The sequence below is a fragment of the Euprymna scolopes genome, chromosome 15 (genome assembly GCF_053919585.1).
Source record: "Euprymna scolopes isolate OS-2025 chromosome 15, ASM5391958v1, whole genome shotgun sequence".
NCBI classification, from domain to species: Eukaryota; Metazoa; Mollusca; class Cephalopoda; order Sepiida; family Sepiolidae; genus Euprymna; species Euprymna scolopes.
In genome coordinates this window covers 36,379,445-36,401,708 of record NC_136496.1, presented here as the reverse complement: position 1 = coordinate 36,401,708, position 22,264 = coordinate 36,379,445, and the positions used below count along the sequence as shown (strand labels likewise).

General features: G+C 32.7%; 1 protein-coding gene across 1 annotated transcript in view; it reads right to left on the bottom strand.

The window, feature by feature from the left end:
* LOC145293783 (DDB1- and CUL4-associated factor 1-like) overlaps window positions 1-21,522 on the bottom strand; it is a 156,292-nt gene extending 134,770 nt beyond the window's left edge. The window contains exon 1 of the mRNA XM_080140323.1: window positions 20,635-21,522. Within this exon, the coding sequence (XP_079996449.1) occupies window positions 20,635-20,747 (113 nt within the window). The 5' untranslated portion in view covers window positions 20,748-21,522. The remainder of the gene's footprint in view (window positions 1-20,634) is intronic.
* Window positions 21,523-22,264: the final 742 nt, after the last annotated feature.

Sequence of the window (22,264 nt, the reverse complement as noted above, 5' to 3'; positions counted from 1 at the left end):
TGTTCGGATACTACACCTTTTCGGTCTTCAGTTAGTGAAGGAGAAATCCTAAAACAAGGCAATTTATATTTTTGTTCCAATTAATAATGAACTTTGGGGGGGGGGGGGGTTCTCCACATTAAATATTGCGTTGAATTAGTATTACTGCTATCACAAAAAAGCTGCAATACCAAACAAAACTAACATCCCTTCATATGATCAGACGATCATTTTCTTCCAATATTATGTTAACAAGAAAAAAACTAATCACTAAAAACCAGTTTTCATCTTTATCAAAAGTTCAAAAACATTTCCACATTTACTGAACTGGTGACCAAAAGAAAAATTCATTTGTATTGAAATTTGGCATAAACTGATAAAAACGGTTCATCCCAGTCAAACCCTTTAAGTTTTCCACTTTTTGGTTCTTAAGTTAGAACATTCCTAAAAGTTTTAGCTCAACTGATTCTCCAGGCACGTTTGAAGAAAATTTCAAATTTTGATTTGTCAACAGCTTTTCTAATTTCTCAAACTACAAACGAATGTTCTGGAACATCTATATAATATTCTGTGCCTTACTTCCTTATTTAGTCTGTGCATTACACTTTGAAAAAGTGTAATGCACAATTTTTGAAGGCTAAACTCCTAAAAAGGTCAAACTCGCAAAATTTGGCTTTAATAAAACCCGTTTGATAACTCTGGACAAGAATAACATCCCTTTGATGTAACCTCATTTTTTTAAACATAACATACGATCATTGTTGCAATTATGTGAAAAAGGAACTTGTAATAATTTCGACATGCAGCAGTTCTTGAAAGAAAATCAGTAAAAAGTTATGCAAAAAAGGAAACATCTAAAAGAAATATGACAAAGAACATTATCTACCAAGAGGAATTATGTAGCACAACATTACTTTCCAAATATTTCTTAGTACTTATTGATTTACCTCATTCGGATCAGTTCTATATTTAAAATACAATGGACACTATTTTCATAGAAATAAAAACAGTCATATTTGCTGCTTGATTTTCTGTCCAACAAGCCGAGCACATGAGGTCCCCTTCCACGAGTGAATAAATCCGTTCTGGCAAAATTTACTTTCACCATGATTAATGTTTGCGCAAAATTTACAAAAATTAGAGGAGTGGTTATTGAGAAAAGTGCAAACAAATGAACGGCTGAACAAGAATGAATTACTCTTACCAAAGTAACCTGTGTGTGGCCATTCAACAATGTTCCTCATCATTAATTGCCAGACATGTGTCCTCCTATTTTCTTGATGTGATCGATGCCAAGACCAATAAGCACACCCAAAACAGACTGTAGGCTATCATTATGAAGCATTCGTTGCTATAGCCAAGGACATGGCTGACAAAATGTTACATTCAAATATTAGGTACTATCAGTTTCACGAGGGGATAGAGAACAAAAATCCTATGCGGCAGCACGGTCCCAAACAATTTTGACCATGCGACGCTACACAATCCTGAACAACACTGTCAATTCAACACAACACAATCCTGAACACCTCCGCCGATTCCACACAATCCCTAATGCAATAAGTCAACACGACACGTTATCAGAGCATCCTTAGGAGTTACTTGCCAAATGACTGCTATCGACTTTTATAAACTTTGGGCGAACTCATTTTCACTGTAGGTAGGCCTAACTTAGACATTGGCATATAATTCTTGAACGCTTCCGTGCATGCTCGTCACAGGATCTAATTCTAACTGCTGCTAACTCTCGAATAACTTGTTTTTATTATCTATTTCATTTTCTTTTTGCCAAATATCAGATTTTTGCTGCAATATGATTATATATATATATATATATATATATATATATATATATATATGTTATATACGTCCAAATTAAAAAGGGCGACTTTCTAAGTAAATAAAAAAATGAGCTCCGAGGCGGAGCCAATATTAACCGTATGTATCACTTGAAAAATCAACAATAACAAAATCTAAATTTATAAGCGATAAAAATAAACAGTATAATTAATCTAGGGATTATGGCCTAACGGTTAAGGCACCGGACTGTGGTAAACATGGTCTGAGGTTCGATCCCTAGAAACAGTTAAACTACGCTGACGAGAGGTGATGACCTTGAAACACGCGTGTACGTAGATTACTGTTTTAAAAATAATAAATAAATAAAAAATGTTATATACGTCCAAATTAAAAAGGGCGACTTTCTAAGTAAATAAAAAAATGAGCTCCGAGGCGGAGCCAATATTAACCGTATGTATCGCTTGAAAAATCAACAATAACAATTCGGACTATTAGTCTCATCTTTATTAGTTGTTGTTTTTTTTAAATTTAAATGTGGTGAGACGACAACAACTACGAATGGCAGTGATGGCTGAGAATGCAGTTAGGAGATTCGAAGTTCCTATCCGTCGCGGTTACCACCTGACGAAGGCCAGAGGAAGTTGGCCGAAACGTTGTGAACCAATAAAAAGATTTAAAAAAAAAAAAACAACGACTAATAAAGATGAGACTAATAGTCCGAAATAAAAATAAAATTAACATAAAAATGCTCATCTCAAAATAAAAAATTCCAATTAAGGAATAATATATATATAAACAAAATCTATATATATATATATATATCTATATATATATATATATATATATATATATATATGAGAAACAGAAGCATCAGAAGTTTTCTCTATATACATATCACACACAATGCTTCAAGCAAACTACATCTTAGACATAATTTCAAAAGACTATGTTGTATTAATCATTCAAACAACAGAGGTCAATTTTGCTAGTAATGATAGAAGTAATGAAGAAAAAACTGGCATTTATTCATTTAGATCAGAGGTTCTCAACCGGGGTCCACATGGACCCTAGGGGTCCATGGAATATTTCTGGGAGTCCACAGGCAAAACATAAAACTTATTAGCATTATTATAGTTGTTGTAGAATACTTCATTTGCATTAAATTAGTTTTCATTTAAAAATAAAGCTTAATTATATAATATTTCTTTGATTATTAAAACCTCAAAATTTATATGAGTGAAAAATAGAAGATTGTCTTATGGCCAATAGTTATGAAGGGGTCCACCAAGATAAAAAGAAGGGAAAAGGGTCCATGAGTAAAAAAATGTTGAGAACCACTAATTTAGATTATATAAATAAATAAAAAAAATAAAAAGAAAAGAATTTTATAGTGCTATTGAACTGCCCACACTTAGCTACACCTAAACGATCAGGTCATGGTCATTCATTGATGTCTGATGAGACGGCACAAACAGCATTGAGCAATGTGTAACTTCTTTGTTTTTTAAACTTATCTTCTTGTGAGTAGGGAAGGGGGTAGTTGGGATTTTTTTTATTATCTATATTCTAAAACCAATATTACAACTTACTGTAGAGAATACAAAACATTAAAATTTTAATTTTGTCTCGAACACTTCAAAACATTTGTTTTTTGCTCATTTTATTTACTTTACAATTTGATGAGGTTCCTATTTATTTGCGTCCACACAAGGGCAGAGTTAGACATAAGGTCAATGGTTTAATGTGGGAACATCTAACTCTTAAAAAATAAATTAATAAAAAGGACGGGCATTCTGGATTTGAACAGAAGTAAAAATTGCCTTTGTCTAGAAAGATTTCTGCTTCACTGACAAAGGATAGAAAAGCTGAAATGAAGCATACAAACAGCTAATACACTTTGCTCCTAGCCAAATATCAATTTCAGTCTAAATAAAATCAAGAATTCACAAACATTATTATGAATTAAACAATGTTTTTCTTTGTGTTGTTTTTTCCAATTATTTTCACTGGGGGGGGGGGGAAGCAATAAGCTTTTGAAAAAACAAAATTACATCTGGTTAATTTCTATTTCACTTACAATCATTTAAAGTGAAATGAATTTGGGAATAGTGCCTAATCATTTTCACTTAAACCATGTTATAGTAATATATATATATATATATATACACACACACGTCCCTCTATATTAAACTCACTGACAATCAGACATTCCTCAATTTCTATAGCAACCATCCATTAAACCTAAAAAAATCTATCATTTACAGTTCATGCATACTAATAAAACGCATCTGCTCCGACCCCCTAGACTACATATACCATATCACAAAGCTTATACAAAAATTCATCATTAATCAATATCCCATTAAGTATATTAAACAAGCCATAAAAAAACTAATAAAATTGACAGATCCCGTCTTCTCCAGTACAAACAAAAAACATTAACAAACGCATCCCAACGGTTTTCAACCACGGGCAATACATGCATAAAATTAAAACTTACACCAACCTAAAAAGTAACTCCGCTATTAAGTCTATATTTCACCTTCCACCAATTAATGCGATCAAACAACCACCCAATCTCTCAGCCATACTCACCTGCAAACGCACACAGGACACACAACAAAATGGCAATTAAAGATGCAGTAAACCACAATGCCTTATATGCATACACCTAAATACCACACCACTATTCAATATACCTGAATGTAACACTCACATAAAACCGCTGCGTCTAACATGTGAGAATTCTAATGCGATATATTACATATACTGCTCCATTTGCAACAATGGAGGATATATTGGCGAAACTCTGACACGTTTTCGAATCCGCCTCAACAATCATAAGACGACAATCAGACAAAAATCTCCCACCCCACTAGTAAACCAATTCAATTTACCTGGACACACTATAGACAATATTAGATGCTTTCTAATAGACTCAAATTTCCGATCAACAAAAATACGAAAACAAAAAAAAATACAATGGATCATCCGACTAAACACTCATAAGACAGGTCTTAATACAGACCTTGGCCAACTTAAATTCTACAAATACTTCAAAAAATAATTAAGTAACACAATCATCTACTCATACATATATACTTATACGTATGTATTAACCTGGTCTTGTTCTATATTGATTCCAATATATATATTACATCTTTTCGTTTTATAACTAACACATGCAGTATTCTCGTTATTCTTATTATTACTTTATCTTCATTATTATTTTTATCATCATTATTACTACTATTATTTTCATTATACCTAACCTACCAGCACCATTTTCCTATATATATATATATATATATATATATATATATATATATATATATATATATATATACACACACACACACACATCTAGGTTTACATCTTTAACTTCATATCTCTACTTATTCACTCACTTTATTTTATAAATGTCTTTAAATAGTAATTGATATTTGTGTTTGACTATATAAGTATGTGCATATGCGCCTATATATGTATGTATGTGTTTATATGGGAATGTGTATACATATATCTGTACATATATGGTTTTATATTGTTTATATATATATATATATATATATATATATATATATATATATGTATGTTCCTGTCCATGTAATCCATAATTATGTCGATGTGCACATCTTTGTGCTGCCTTACATGCTCTTGTATTTTGTTTTATGCTTATATATTTGTATATGTATGTATATGTGTATATTCTATATATATATATATATATATATATATATATATATATATATATATATTTCACGTGTATGTGCTTATGTGTGTATATGGTATGTGTGTACATGTGCGCATATGGGTATGTGTGCATGCATGCATATGGGTGCATGTATGCATGCCTGGACCTGTACATGTCATTGTATGCATATACATGTGTATGGATATATATGTGTGTATGTGTATGCATGCATGCATATCTGTTTATGAATATTATTATTTATATATGCATTATATGTATGGGGGTGCATATATTATATATATTTGGTCGCTGAATATGACTGTGTCTTGGTATGTATGCATATATATGGGTGTTAATTGTGCATGCATATATATACCTGCACCCTTATGCACATGTTTTTTTTTTATGTAAAAGCTACTATTGGCCTATGGTTTAAATATGAATATTATTATTTATACTATTATTATTAATATTTTATAAATATTTTCATTATTATCAATACACAGAGTGACTTTCGAGCCAAAAGCACATACATTTAAGTACCTGCTCTGATATTATCCTCGGTCTGTGTATGAGAATTCCTTCGGGACTGAGACAATTTTCCTCCAGGACCGAGACTATTTGTATTCTCATTTAATTATTAACTAATATTAATTTTATTATTATTATTATTATTATTATTATTATTTTTCATTTATTTATTTATCTATGTTCGTCCCATCTTTATTGAGGGAGAAACGGAATTTACTCACCATTAAAAAAGCCAACATTGTTTCTAACTCTGCCCTTTTCAGTAGTTTTATTATTCATAACTAATAATTACATTATTTTTACCGTTTAACAATTTCATTTCTATTCCATTATACATATTGAAATCGATTGCGTCTCATTTTTGCTGTTTGAATTAAACGCTTTTACATTGCAACATTAAAAAAAAATATTAAAAAACACTATTTTCTTCCACAAACGGCTAAAATGATTCACGTGAACTTTTTCGAACATGACTGCTAGGAATGAACGCTGTCCACGCTACAAATCTCCAGTTCTTTCAACCGTTTTCTTTTTCTTTTCGATACTTTTTTGTGACCAAGAACGGAGGTCTGCTTGAAATATAAAAATAACAATAAAAATATTAAATATAAAAAGTAACACCGTTTTTCATGCTTCAAAAAATCCTCATAACCTTTAAAATCACTATCCTAGAAGCATACATGAACTTTTAACATTATATATTTATACACACACACAGATATAAAATGACCTTGTCTGTACATGTAAAGAACAGTCTCTACCAAACTACTGCTAATTTTATCTACAATCTTGAAACTTTATATATACAGTATGGAACGCTAAAATTGTCGCCCTAGAAAAGACTACATGATTCTAGTTCCGTTCGATGAAAAGCGGTTTTCTTTTTTTGTTGCAAACCATCTACTAGTTGGCCAGTTGTGTACAAATCCCAAGAGCGATAGGAAACTTCTATCATGTCTGAAAGTGACACAATATTCAACGAGCGAGATCAGAGATACGCCACTGTACAAATCATGCTCTCTACCAATCCAAGTCATGATAGCAGGACCATTGCCAGCACCCTCAAAATGCAAATTTGGACGGTTCAACACTTGAGGGCACAGATCAACAAAGCTTCCAGCCACGGTTATGGTCTTTGGTGTGGTTTCAAGTCAGGGCCATACTATGCCACCTCACATCTTCGAAGTCGGCTTGAAAATCAACACCAAAGCGTACTTGGATGTGCTGAAGAATATAATGATCCCCTGGTGCAATCAGAGGCCGCTGGCAACACTGGGTGTGGCAGAAGGATTGCACTGGCTCACAAGTCCAAAGAGACCCAGGCTTGACTTCAGAAGGAGTGCTATGACTTTGTACCTTTCTCTCACTGGGCCTCCTCCTCCTCCTCCTCTTACCTGAACCCACTGGACTACTTCGTTTGTTCATACGTTGAGAGCATCACCAAAATGAATTCCCACAATACTAAAGCCAGCCTGATCGCTGCCATCTGTCAATTCTTGCCGACGCTTGTGAAAAAGGTATGCTCCCAGTTCCGGACCTGTATCGCGGTGGTGATTGAAGGCAGCTACATTGAATAGATGTCAGCTCTACTACATGATCAAGTTACCCAAATTGATTTTTTCAATGAAAGTTTTAAAATAAAGCTGCAGTGTTGTTTTATTTAGGGCAACAAATTTATCATTCCATCCTGTATAAGTGATCTGGATATGTAGAACAAATTCTATTCGCATTTTTTAGCTGATAAAAATAGCTGTGATCAGTGGTCAAAATTGAAAAAAAAAAATGTAACTTGACAGATCTAAGTCAACTAAACATGTTATTTCTACATATGCACAAACATATATTTATTAACTTGAACATTTTTTTTTTTTAATTTTTATGTGTATGCACTTAGATCAGACGATAACAAACGAAGCTGGGGAGCTATATGTTTTGATTCTAGCTGATGACACCCACGTCTTTTTTTTTTTACTTTTGAAATCACTACTATATATTGGGTACAATATAATAATCAATAGAGAATTGGCTCTATAATACAAAAGCTGCAGAAATTAAAATATATTTAAGTGTATTTTACGATTGGGCAATGCCGGAATAGAGAGGTGGACTGCTAGTACATATTAAAAAGAAAAAAAAATTCAAGTTATAGAAGTTTCATTGAATACATGAAATGGCACAATGAAAAAAACTAGGCTGGAAAAATACAGTAATCTTTAAAAAGAGACTTAGTAAATTCATATTTTCCTGGCCATTTAGCATTATTGGAGGTAAGTGAGGAGGTTAACCTGTTGCCATCTATCAATATTTATGTCCCTCTCAGTGTGAGATAATGCGACACAAGCGTCAGAAAGTGGGATTTGAAGAGCCTGCACCCTAGAGGAAGAGCACTCAGTCCTGGAAAAAAATATGTGGACAGCCTCTCAGATTATTAGCAATAAACTCCTTCTCAAAGGGAGAAATTAAAAGTCTGAGAGGGACCACACCACCTAGAAGTGCACAGATCAAAGCCATACTTTAGTCAACCGAGAAAAAGTTGTTTCAATAATGGTCTAAACTGCTGCCTTTGGTGCCAAGGGAAATGCCCGGGTTAAGCTGTTACCAGGTATCAGCCATGCCTGTCTGTAACCTTACACATCTACACCCAACATGTAGCAGAATACGTTGCAAGGAACATAGAACAAGTAATAACTAGACTTTTTTTGTAATGACATTTATTTCCTCATTCTGCCATCACATGACAACCGTGACATCACCCATGTTTCTAACATGCTTGTCCTTTTCTCCGATCTCTATCCTCTTAAATAAATTAAATGTTATCAGCCTGTGCACACGCTCTTTTTTTATAGAATTTTTCTTTGCACGTGGCTCGCCATTTGCATACATGCGTCCACACTGTTACATGCCCCTTCATCATAACTTGCCCAGTTATCCTCCTGAGCATTGTATCTGCTTGTCGAGATACGTCACCGAAGGACCATAGTTTTGCTAAAAGAGGAAGGAAGCCAAGCTTTGGTTAGCTGAATAAGATAGAATTAAGTTTTTTGAGTTTTATTTTTTTTTTTTTTTTTTTTTTGCCTGTTCAAAATTAGTTCCAGAACAAAGACGTTATATCTAGCTCTGTTGCTGACCGGCATTAAAAATTCATTCTTTTTTTAGAAAATCCCAGATTTTTATAGAAAGGATTTAAGGATTTTTTTTATTAATTAAAATATTTTTTTATTAATGAAGAAGAGAAAGTTGTTTGTTTGTTTGTTTTTTTTGTTTTGTTTATTTGTTTGTTTTTTAAAGAAAATGATTAGAGTAAGGCCCTAAATGATAAACACTTATAACCTGAAGTGGTTTGAAAGAAAAGAATTTGTCAGATCTTTTCAAAAATAATTCTCATTTAAAAAAGAAGGGGAATAAATAATAAAAAAAAAAAAACATTTTTATATATCAACTTTTTAAGGTTTTGTTGAACAAAAAATAAATTGGAACCATTGGAAGATGTATTCGAAGAGAAAAGCTGAGAGAAAAGGGATCTTTGAAGACATTTTTATTTAAGTTTGTTTGTTTTTGTGGAGTTTTTTTTTTTCAACTTTTTCAAGTAACTTATTTTGGTGCAAAAGCAAATCTAGTTCACATTTTTCCTATTTTCTTCTATAAGTTTATAGGAATAATGATTTATTACTTTTTTACCATATGGAATGATTGTAATTTTTAAAAGAATTTTCTCTTTAATAGCAACACATTTCTTAATATGTTATTTTGTGCTCAAATTGACTTATTTTAATGAGCTATTTGTTTTTATTGTTACTACTCCTGGTTAACAAGCAGCGATTAGTTTCTTTTTTAATATTAATAGACTGAGTTTGTTCATCGGAATGACAAAGTTCATCTGATCATCATCGAAATGATGGATGAGATACGTGCTGAGTCCCAGGGAGTTAAAGTAAAGCTGGTTTGTGCAGAGCCAACCTCACTCTTTCATCCCAACTAGCCTGATTCAGCGGCAGGACAGAATTGAGACCACTGGAGGCTAGCTGGGATGCAAGAGCTGCCAGAAGTGTCAATGTCCTACATACAGTGCCTGGCATTCTCAAATGGTCACCCATCTGGTACTGGCCAGGCTCAACATTGCTTAACTTCAGTGATCTAAGAGAACCAGTCTAGCAACACAATTATGCCCTATAATAAATTATAATAAACACTGTATTACATTTGATTTTTTTAGATGAGGATTGATTATTCATGTGTGAAGGAACTAGCGCATGCTCCAAGTAAATAAAGGGTTCCATTTGAAATTTCGTCCAGATTCCAGAGTTCAACAAGATATATCTGAAGAAATTCGGATGTTACATCGACCGAAACGTGAAAATGACACTCTAATCTAAAGGAGAACAATAGTCTGAAGAATCCAAATAATTGTATTGAATTACATTTCTAGGTCTATTTCATTATTTACTTTTTTTTTTGTATCTACATTTTATTTAAAAAATAAAAATTAAAAAAATTATATTTTGCTAGCAACCTCAAAATTACACCAGGATAGCTAAGGAAGAACAATAACTAGCTTATAAACCTGTGCTTCAACTAGAAAATCATAAACTTTGGCAGTTTGGCAGATGCTACCAGATCAGGTTGTCTAAAGATATTGGCTTCCTAAGACGAAATGCACCTAACATTGATGCTTTTTGTTTTTCTACTTCCTTTTGCAAAACTTTATGTTCTGCAAAACCAAAAACAACAACCCACCTTTTCTCCCCTTTTCCTTCTTCCCATTTCCCCTTTCTATCTCCCCCACTTCCTGACTGGTCTCCTAACTTAAAATGTACCAAACATTAATACTGTAACGCTTTTTCCTCTCCCATTGCAAAACTCATTCATGTTCTGCTGAGCAGGAAACAAAAACAAACCAAACACTACAAAATAGCGATTGAAGATACAAAGAACTTGAAGAATAAAAAACTTCTACAAAATAACTGAATGCAACATGAATACTGTTTCCAAAATAACTGGATTCGGCATTAAAAAAAAAAAAAAAAAAGGTTGATATGCTGTAAAACAAAACAATCAAACCATAAACTTGAGTTGTTCCATAACTAGCTTCATTCTTAATGTTTATAAAAATGAGGACTATATTTTTCATCCGACTTTTCATTTAAGTGTTTCACATGTACAATAAAACTTGCTACTAGTGTTTTTTATTAAAACGGTTTAAATAGAAAAGATTGTTTGGAAGTCAAAAATCCTTCACGTGACAAAAATGGGAAGGTAAAATTCTATTATGCTGCCACAAAACTGTAGAGTTGCTAACATAACGCATGTGCGCAACAACTGGCACATCAAAATTAAAGATCAGAAAAGCTAAGAGTGCAGACCAACAAAAGCAAAAAAAAAAGAAAAAGTTAATTTTCTTCAAGGTGATTTATTGAAAAGTTCTGGGTTATTTAATTGTGGTTCTAAAATCAAATGGTACTATGGGGGAGGGGGGGATCACATATTGCATATATCTTTACAAAGTCACCATTCACACATGCATGGAATAATGTTGCCACATCCGGTTTGGTGCATCTACTGTAGCAGCAGCTGCAATTACAATTCATGATTTACAAGTTTGAATGAGTGTTCAGTTTATAAGCTCGGTGTTGATTGTTGCAAGCATTCAATTTCCTTTTTTGCTTGTCCAATCAGATCCCATCCCACAGACATGCTAAGCATGTGATAGCAGTTGATAAAAAGAGTTAACACTTCCTCTTTTCTTGATCAGGATACAATACCGACAACAATTCCATGTGGTTCAAACCAAAGTTCAAAATTTCTATCTTACGGCGCAACAGAATTTTTTCCAATTTAATAAATAAAGTCAACATTTTGTCTCTAATAAAATAAAATTAGCCTGGGTGCCCGGCATTGTCCGAGTGTTTGGAGGCGTGTGTTGAAAAAAGTTGTAGTAGGCAGGCAGACTCGAACACATGACGCAAAGGCAGAAAAGAAAGTGGAGGTGTGTATAAGGGTGTTGGCTTGGAGAAAAAAAAAATAGGAGTAGTAAGCAGGCTCAAAACTAATGCACCAGAGGAGAAAAAAAAAACTGTCTTACTGATGTGCCTACTGTGGTATCAACATCACGGGTGGTTGAAATAACGCCTTGTATCGACGTTGTGAACGCAAGGGTTGAAGGACTTGCAAAAACATGTTAGCGAAAAAAAAAAAAATCGACCTTTTCTGTACAAAATCGCCCAGTTGAGGGTGAAGAAAATGTTTTTGGCAAATTTTTCGATATTTGTCATCTGAAGGGTCGAGTTTTAAAATGATACCAATCTTAGGAAAATCTGTCAAAAGTTTTAGGCAGACATACACACATACATACATATATTTAAACAGACAGGTGAGATTTATATTATAGACTAGCGGGGGTGCCTTACATTGCCCGGTGTGTGTGCTTGTCAAAAAAAAATAAATTTTTAGTTGTGTTACATTCCTGGTTCAGGTTTAAATGCACAGCAGTAATTTTAATTCCAGCACATGGATTACGGTTACTGCATGCACCCGGCTTAAAGAAGGGTAAGAAGATTTACCACCAGAGACAGCTACACGACTGGTCCCCAATCCAGTCGAGTGTAAGCAAATTTCATCGCCTACCAAATTTTCGCGAATCTAGTTGAAACAATGAGAAGTGAGCATGCAAAAAGGGCAGTAAAAGAAAAAGAAAAATTCTATCTAAAATAATGAGGTCGGAAGCATATAGTTATATATATATATATTTCTTTTATATGGGCTTTAATTATCCCTTTTTTTTCGTATAAAATAAACAAACAAACAAAAAATATAACATATTACAATAACGCAAAAGTCTCTGATGAGGAAACAGAGAAGTTCAAATCTTTATGGTTAACTCAGAGTCAACCGTAAAACGTCTTTTTTTTTTTTTTTTTTTTTTTTTTACGGCAGCATTCCTTTTTTCTGACGCTCACACCACAAGCCAAGAAATGAAAACATTGCCTTCCCTCGCAAAAAAAAAAAAAAAAAAAAAAAAAAAAAAATGCCAACTTCTGATTCTTTTTCCTTCTTTCTCCTGCCTCTCGCCATAGACTTACGTCCACTGTGACTTGTATCCCTTTCGGGGTCTCCGTTTTTTCCCACAGCCTTCAGACCGTGACAGTAGGCAGGTAGGCTCGAATCCGAAGCCTTGAGGCAAAGGGCAGCAAAGAAAGTGAAAGGAAACGTGATAACTTATTGCGACACTAAGAGGGCAGAGAAAGGGAGAACCATTCAAATTAAACAATTAAAAAGTTAAGTGAATAAGTTCATACAGGTGCGTGAATTTAACAAGGTCAAATATCATGCCATAGGGAAACGAAATCACGCACTTAACTTTGGCTACAAGTCAGTTTCTGCATTCCCAAGATGTTGGAGAAAACCAGCTCCCCATAAAAAAGGGGAGTGTTCAAATGAATAGCAATTGTCTGATATGACAGGTTTTCCCCACATTAATCAAAGCTTATTGCTTTCTGGACCTCCCTGGGAAGAGTGCCAGGGAAATGCAATTTGTTCGAATACTTTTGCTTTATTTACACGCAAAAACGAAAACACGCGAGAAGACATAATAGAGGGGATTTTATGAAATAAAAGTAACTCAAATAAAAGATAAAGATAACCTCCTTTTGTAAATTGGAGATATTATAATCTAGGGAGTATATAAAAAGTTGTAAGAAATAGTAACCCTCCCGAGCAACCCCCACCGAAAAAAGCCTTTGCCAGACATACAAACAAAACGCACACACTAACACAAAAAAAAAAAAAATCTAAAGCATGGTTATTGAAAAAAAAAAAAAAAAAAAAAAAAAAAAAAGCGAACACATAAATGGATGAATGATTTGGGGGAATTTTACTCCTACAATGGCCCCTAGGAGGGCAACCCGAGTTATCTCAGAAAATCCGTTCTGGTAAAAATTTATTTACACCATAACTAATTCTGTGCAAAATTTAGATAAAAAAAAAAAAATAAAAATCCAAGGCATGGTCATTGAGAAAAGTGAGAACAAATGAACGGATGCACGGGAATGAATTACTAAGTCCAATCCATCCTTTATGTGTGAGGGAGGGGGGGGGGCAATAAATGATTTTTAATCATTAACCTCAACTTAAGTGTCATTTCATTTTTATAAGCCCCACCCATTTATTACTGGAAATAAAAAAAAAGTGGTATTATTAGGACTATGTTAGTTTTCTAACAAATAAAAATGATGAAATACTACTTTTTTTTAAAGAGAATACATGTAAACTAGAGGGACCTGTGGAAATTCCACAGGGGACTCATATGTAATATATTGATGTTGGCATTCTGTAGATGTTCAGTGTAAATGGAGACACTAATATTATTGTAGCTCTTTTGTTAAAACTGCAAAAATATTTATCTAAGCTAGCACGAACGCCCAGCAAAGCCCGGTTGTAAAGTACGCTTAAATATGATATTTTAATTCTTGCAGATTTTGTATATATTATTATAGAGTTAATGTTCTATCGATTTTTATATGTTATAAAGCTGCGATTTAAAAAAAAAATTTTTTTAATATATATATATAGCCATATGATTTGGGTGTATTAGTTTGAATCGAAACCGAAATAAAAACTTATGAAAAAAAAAAAGAAAATATATATATATATATATATATATATATATATGACTTGAGTTCAGCCATAATCGAAAACAAAACTTATGAAGAATTCTTGATAAAATTATTTATAAAAAAATAGATGACTTAAGTGCCATCAGCTATAATCAAAACGAAAACTTAGTTCTCGCTAAAATTATTTCTGGCAAGAAATGGAAATACATAACAATTAAACGACTCGGATATAAGCGTGACACAGAAAATAATATACACGCTATCATATTAATATATTAGGCACCGCCAAAACTGGGGGGGGGGGGGCAGGTCAGTACTTTTTGACGGACCGTCTTTTTAAAAATCTACCAAAAATCAGGTAATTATCCGATCCATACGAAATTTTCAGCGATTATTAGGAGAAGAATGAACTTTATAACAGTGTACTTATTTTTCATAAACGATATTTATATATATATATATATTTTTTTGCTTACAAAACCCCCCCTTGTTTTGAAGTGGGAACAAATATGCTTAAAATAATCATCTGAAACTGAAATCAACATATTGTGTTGTTGTAAGGGACAGAATTATAGATTCAAAAAAAAAAAAAAAAAAAAAAAAAATTGTTTGCATACCTTATTTTGACGTCTGAATATCAGAACTTCGATTGTGTTTAATTATCCCGCTTTTGAGTTTTGAAGTGTGAAATTCGGTGAATATGTTAAGTAAAATAATTAATTTAAGTTAAGCAAAACAAAAAAAAATTTTTTTTAATATTTATACGAAAAAAGCCATTTTAAAATTTTTGATAAATAAATTAATTTTTTTTTAGCGAGCCGAATAATGCATGACCATTATTAAACAGGGCATGCTTTGAATAATCGATACCAAAAAAATAAATTCGATAAATATTGTGCCCTTTGTGTTAAAAATAGCATCATTTTTTTCGATCCCATTTGAAAACGTTTGCCGCCTTTCGACTACGGTGGACCAAACGCGCTGAAATAATTTTTTTTTTATTCTGCTTTAAATTGCCCCCCCCCATTTTGGGGAGCCTGACCCCCACACACATACACATTAAAAACCAAACGCATACAAATGGTCACCCATCTGGTACTGGCCAGCCTCAGCTTAATAATACATTGAAATTTTCGTCACTGAAAAATAAGTTTTTTTTGGCCTGTTTGGTCTTCCATAGTTTGCTTTTTATCAAACGAAAACGTAAACAGAGTCGATCTGAACTCTACGTCAACGCGAAATATCTGGTTACCTATATGAATAAGTGGAATTATTTGAAATTCAGGTACTTATATTATAATATTTTTGCATATTCTCTTAGAAAATCATCCTAAATCTTAGTTAGACAATAAATAAATTAATTATTTCAAAAACCCTTTTTTTTAAATATTTAAGTACGTTTTTTGTGCAAGACAAAAAATGTCAATTGTTAACTTTTTGGGAAAATTTAACATTTAAAATTGAATTAAAAATAGTAGAAAAAGTTTTACATTATTCTGTTTTCTATATGAAAATTCAAGGTTTTATCTTTCTGGAAAAAAAAAGTTACTCAAATAATGGATTTTAATAAATGTAATTTCGTTTTAAAAAACAACAACAACTTGATTTTGCGGCCATTTTTGGCGGTGCCTATAATATATAGATACTCAAGCTTTGAGTTAATAAAAATAATTTAGATTTTAGCATAGGGGATAATGGCATATAAATCTAACGTAAAATAATCACCTCACTTTCTGGCCAAATAGCATTTAATTGATGTGTAACTATTTTCTGGTTTTAATTTAATCTAATATTTTTATTTAGTAGAAGGGATCTTTTAGGATCTTTGGAACGGCCATCAGAAGATATGTAAATTATCAGGTTATTTCTTAAAAATTGTGCACATACATTAGAGATTTCACTGCGCATTTAGATTACACAATTTACTTAAGCCATTATTTGTTGTCTGCATCATGATACATCATAGAAAATAAACAACGTTAGTCAATTTGATGACCCTGCTCAATATTGTCCCACATTTTCTTTCATTTCAATTATCTTTAAATACAAAAAGAATATTCGAAAACCAACTTTTTTTTTCAAAATAAATGTTTTACATTTTGATAAATTTTTACATCAACTGCAGCTCAACACTTGGCCTTCGAGCCAAGATCACCTTTAAATGGGCGACCTTCGAATATGCTGAAAACGAATATCACACTCAAATTTGAACTTGACAAGTAGTTTTCTGAATATGAAGAATTTATGTTACTGACGTTCGCCATTCTTAACATAGGGAGGGAGGTGTAACACGCATATGCATTAGTATTTTTTAATTGTGAAAAAACATGACCGCCAGTGAAAACATAAGGGACTACATTGGATAATAAAGGTCTTAATAACCAGAAAACTTGTCTGCCCCAAAATTAAATGTGATATCCATTTTCAGCAGACCTGAAAAATCTATAAAAGTTGTCAATTTAACAGTGAATGTAGAGTTGCGTTAAAGTAAAAAAATACATTTTTTCATGTTTATTTACAAAGACAGTTTCACAGAAATGATCAATATTAAATGTAAGTGTTTTTTTTGGTAGTAGAACGAAAATCAAAAGTTACAAAATTGAATTTCCATTTTAAAAAAAAAAAAAAAAAAAGTTACTGCCAATGCCCACTCCCATCATGAAGTGGCATAACCAGTCAACTTCATTTCAGAGCAGTTCACACTGGTACCCAACACTGGTCATGATCGATAATTGCAGAGTAACCAAGTGCCTACCAGTAAATGCAAATATCCACCTCAATTTCATTTCCAATCAGTCCAATAGAAACCGACACTACTCATGGCTGCCAGTGACCGACACTATACGCAGAGAAATGAGAGTAACAGCTGTAAACGGAGGCAAGGTTCACCAGTAAACGCCTCAATACAGCACTAACTGCCAGTGATCAGCACTCTCCACCATAGGCATCCAGTGAATGACAGTGCCTGACAGGAGTATTTCAAATGGCGGCCAACACTGATCATAGCCGCCAATGAATTCTAGTTTCAAAGACAGCCAGAGCCCACCACTCCACCAGTAAACGCATGTAATTGCCTCAAAACAGCATTATTCATCAGTAAGCAACATTGATGACAATCACAGCCGGTGGCTTCTGCTAGCTGGCACTTACAGGCAATGCTAGACAGTTTAAGCCGGATTATCTCATTTGGGCCATGCCCGTCAGTAACCGCTATTTTCCAGGGCCAGCAATGCCCCCCCCCCATACCAACGGTACACTTTATTTTGTTTTCGCGGGGGGGGGGGGAATCCATTACTGAATCTATTCTGGCTTTGTGACATATTTCCACCGCGTGACACCAGCATACAGGTCCTGCTAGTATATATATTTTTGAAAAGCTAATTTTATTTTGTTAGAAAACCAAATCAAGTGCTTTCTACTTTACAACTAAGCACATAAATAAATAATTATAATTTTATCCCAAAGAGTAAATTTGTCTCTTTCTATTGATGAAATTTGTAATTATTTTTACTGAAAATTTAATAATTCAATTCGTTTTAAATGAAAACTAAATTAAATATTCATAATCGGTGAAATTCTGTTTAAGCGTCGCGCCGCGAAACCGGATGTAAGACTAACGCTACGCGCATGCGTTGTTTTTGCGCAAATTTTATTCAAAATTCCTAAAGCTTGAAATATTTTTTACCACTTTACCGCTTCTACTCTTAATGCGAGTTTTTTTTCAGGGACTGCAAACATCCTGAAAACATTATCGTTCAAAAAAATAATTGGTGTTTATTTAGAATCACGGTTAAAAAACAAAAATACGGAAAAATCGGCGATTTTTTTTAAAATAAGGACGAAAATCGAAAGCCGCAAAATTAAATTTCCATTAAAAACCAATGGTATCTACTTAAATTTTATGTCAAGCAAAGTTTTCTACGTAATTGTCATGTCGAAATTAATAACATTGCTGCAGTCTGCACTGCATTATTATATAAAACATGCACTTTCACGATTCATTCATCGTCATTAGGAGGAAATAAAACAGACAGCAGTTATCTCCCTGTTTAATTATAACTTGTAATTAATTTCGGAAAATATTTTCATTAATAATTAATTTTGTACTTTATCATTTTTCATAATGTTTGCATATTTTCCTTATTTTAACATGAAAACGAAGTAATTGAAATTTAATTTTGCAGTTTTTGATTTTCAAGCGCAGATTTATTTTTTTTGTGGGGAAGAAATCCTTCTAGACTAAGGCAATTTTGGGTTTGTATTACTGTACACAGATTCGAAAAAGTTGTCAAAAAAAATATATAACAAATAAATGTTATCAAAGGCAAGATAAGTTACTTTTCTGCCAAACTGGATATATTTTTTGTGTTTTTATTCAATGTAACATTTATTCAGCTCGAAAAACAGTGTTTACCGATGTATGTATTCGAAAATTCAAGATGGCGTCTCACACCCTCTTTAACACCGTAAGTTTGGGAAAAGGTGTTATAAATAATAAACTATACAAAATACTATTAAAAACCCGCCGAATATATGTCAACCTATGTCACGGTAACATATATTGAGCGAGTTTTTAATAGTATTTTATTCGGTTTTTTATTTATAACACCTTTTCCCAAACTTACCTTGTTAAAGAAAGAATCAGACGCCATCTTGAATGTTCCAATACATCGGTAAATACTGTATGCTTTTGGAGCTGAATAAACATGTTACATTGGATACAAACACGAAAAATATATCCAGTTTGGTAGAAAAGTAACTTATCTTGCCTTTGATAACATTTATTTGTTATATATTAGTTTTTTGACAACTTTTTCGAATCTATGTGTACAGTACAGTAATACAAACCCGCAATTTTTATTCCTATCCATATTGTACTTTTTTCTCCACATTAAAAACTGACATTGTGTCCAACTGCCCTTGTGGGGAGGCAAGCAAATAGGAATATAAGAAATGATATTACTTAATCTCCGGAAAGCTACTTATTCGCGGAAATTTTTTTAATGCGATGTTCGTTTTCAGCCTACCCGAAAACCTATAAAAGTCATTTAAGGAAACTCTTAAGGTGGAAACCAAGTAAAAATTTACTAGTTACTCTTCTGCCTACCTGGATAAGTTTTGTGCTTTAACGAATTTTAAAGCGTTTATTCAATTCGAAAAAGTAGTACCGAGTTTGATAACAATATGGTCGATCCCGGAACATGCTGTCTTCGAAAAGTCAATGTCTCAAATGTTTAAAAATAAACAAAATCTTGATAAAAATCTATTCTATAAGTGTCACAGGAGACTTATTGGGTGAATTTCTATCAGCATTTGGCATTTTTTACGACCTGCCCCATGTTAAGAACCACTTTCGAGGTTGGGGTGTGTTAATTCCGAAAGCCGTTCTTAATATAGGGTAGTTGGGGTGTTTATAAACTTAATATGAAAATTAAGTTTGTTATCGACGATAATCAGCAGAAAAAAAAAGGGATTATTTTTACGGTAGGGGGTGAAGGGAAGCTCGTTCAGGTCCGAAGGGGGAAAGCTCGTTCAGGTCTGCCTTTTTTTTTTTTTTTTTTTTTTTTTTGTAAATTGTTTTGTAATTATTAACTAATCTTTAGTGCTTTTAGTTAAATTGTTTTTTGTATTTTTGCAAAAAAAAAGAAAAAAACAATGTAAATAAATCAGCCCCCCCCCACCAGTTTTGATTTCTAGAACCCGAGAATCATTTTGTGTGGTCGACTTTTTTCTTTTAACTCATTACCAGATTTTACTGATCTAGTAAATCTAATATGAACAAGTACCAAAAACGTTAAGTACTTCCAGTGATCAACAACGCTTTCTGTGCTAGAAATGAGTGATCATTGTACGTTAGGTATTTACAAAGTGAACCCCTACTCTAAAGTCTAAAAGGTTCTTTTTATTTTGCCATATATTTCCGGCGTGACAAAAATTTGGTCCAATTTTTTATATTCACGGCATGAGTCGGGGGGGGGGGCTTCAAATTACAATAAGTTTAAATAAAGGAAAAAGTCTTACCTTTTCAGGATTGAAACCGGATCCATGGAACTGTCTTCGTATGTTCGATTCCATTCTTCTAAAATTGCATTGAGGGAACCAAGAGAATCCAATGTGGCCATTTGATTAGACATGTGGCCGAATATGCTTTCTTTACAAGAGTTGGTTTGAGCTTTTTAATTACAATTCGACAAACAAAATAAACTTTTTATTTATCTTCTATTATGTAATAGACGACAGGAACGAATAAACTGACATAAGAAATAATATTTGTTTTAATATGGCAAAGTCAAAGATGAAAAGTATTTTAAATTTTTAAAAATATAAAAATAAATTATGAATTAAATTTTGTGAAGGGTTACTGTTTTTCAATGAAAAAAAAATGCAATTTTCCTGTTTTGGTATATTTTATATACAGTACTCTATTTGGGAAGAAAATTAAAAGAAAATTTATTTTTTTATAGCAAACTAAATATGCCCTTATGTGCCAAATTTAAAATTAAATTTTATAATCCGCTTTTCAAATAATATTTAGAAAAATTCATACAAATAAAATTAGTTTTGTGAACGACTAAAGATGAACTTCTGTTTTGTTTTTGTCGTTTTGTTTTTTGTTTATGTTATTTTGTATTTTAACTCAACCACAAACAATAAAAATAAGCGAGAAACCTGGCTGGCCACGCAAACGGATTACACGGCGTAAATATTTGAACCGGGGATCCCAAAAGATCACCTTTTCTTTTCCTCCAGACAATCTTCTGGGGTTTAATTTCTGCTTCTGACGGGGCTACGGTTTATAAAACAAAAAAAATTAAAATATCCAGCCCCGTCTTATAAAAAGGAACAGACATTCGGTGGAAGTCTGTTGGAGGCTTTTTCACAATCATTCATAATGGAACTAGAACTTCCGGTGAACGGAAAACGCGTTCGGTTTTTAGTCTTAATCCGCTATTCGTACAATCCACATCCATTTTTTTTAAATCTTTATTACTTTCTATATGCATATATAAAATTCATAAATTAAATTTAATTAAGAATTTAAAATTTTTATGTTTAATTGATCTGTCCGAATCTGTAAATACAAAAAATAAATAAACACATTCGATTACGAATTTAAAGTCGACTATGGATTTCCGTTTTGTCTATTCCATTATTCTCGAATAGATAGGATTGTTTTTATTTTTCCAGAAATAAAGAAAAAAAAACAAATCTTTAAAATTTGTGATTTTTGTCATGGAATTCTAATATCTGTTTTTGTTACTTACGTTTTGAATAAGTATATGCTCAATTCTAGGCTATGGCTGTGAATTATCTATATAAGGAGGGTGTTACATAATAATGCCCAACCTTATTAATAATTCTCCTGAGGGGGAACTTAGCCACGTGGGTCCGCGTCTAACGTGCGTTACCACGTGCACGACGATTTTCTTTTACCCTCGTGTCAAGTAAACAACTTAACAAGTACAACTATTTGTGTGTGTGTGTGTGTGTGTGTGTGAGAGAGAGAGAGTATGTATGTATGTGTACGTATGTGTATGTATGTGTACGTGTATATATATATATATATATATATATATATATATATATATATATATATATATATATATATATATATATATATATATATATAGAGCTTTGCTTTTATTTCAAT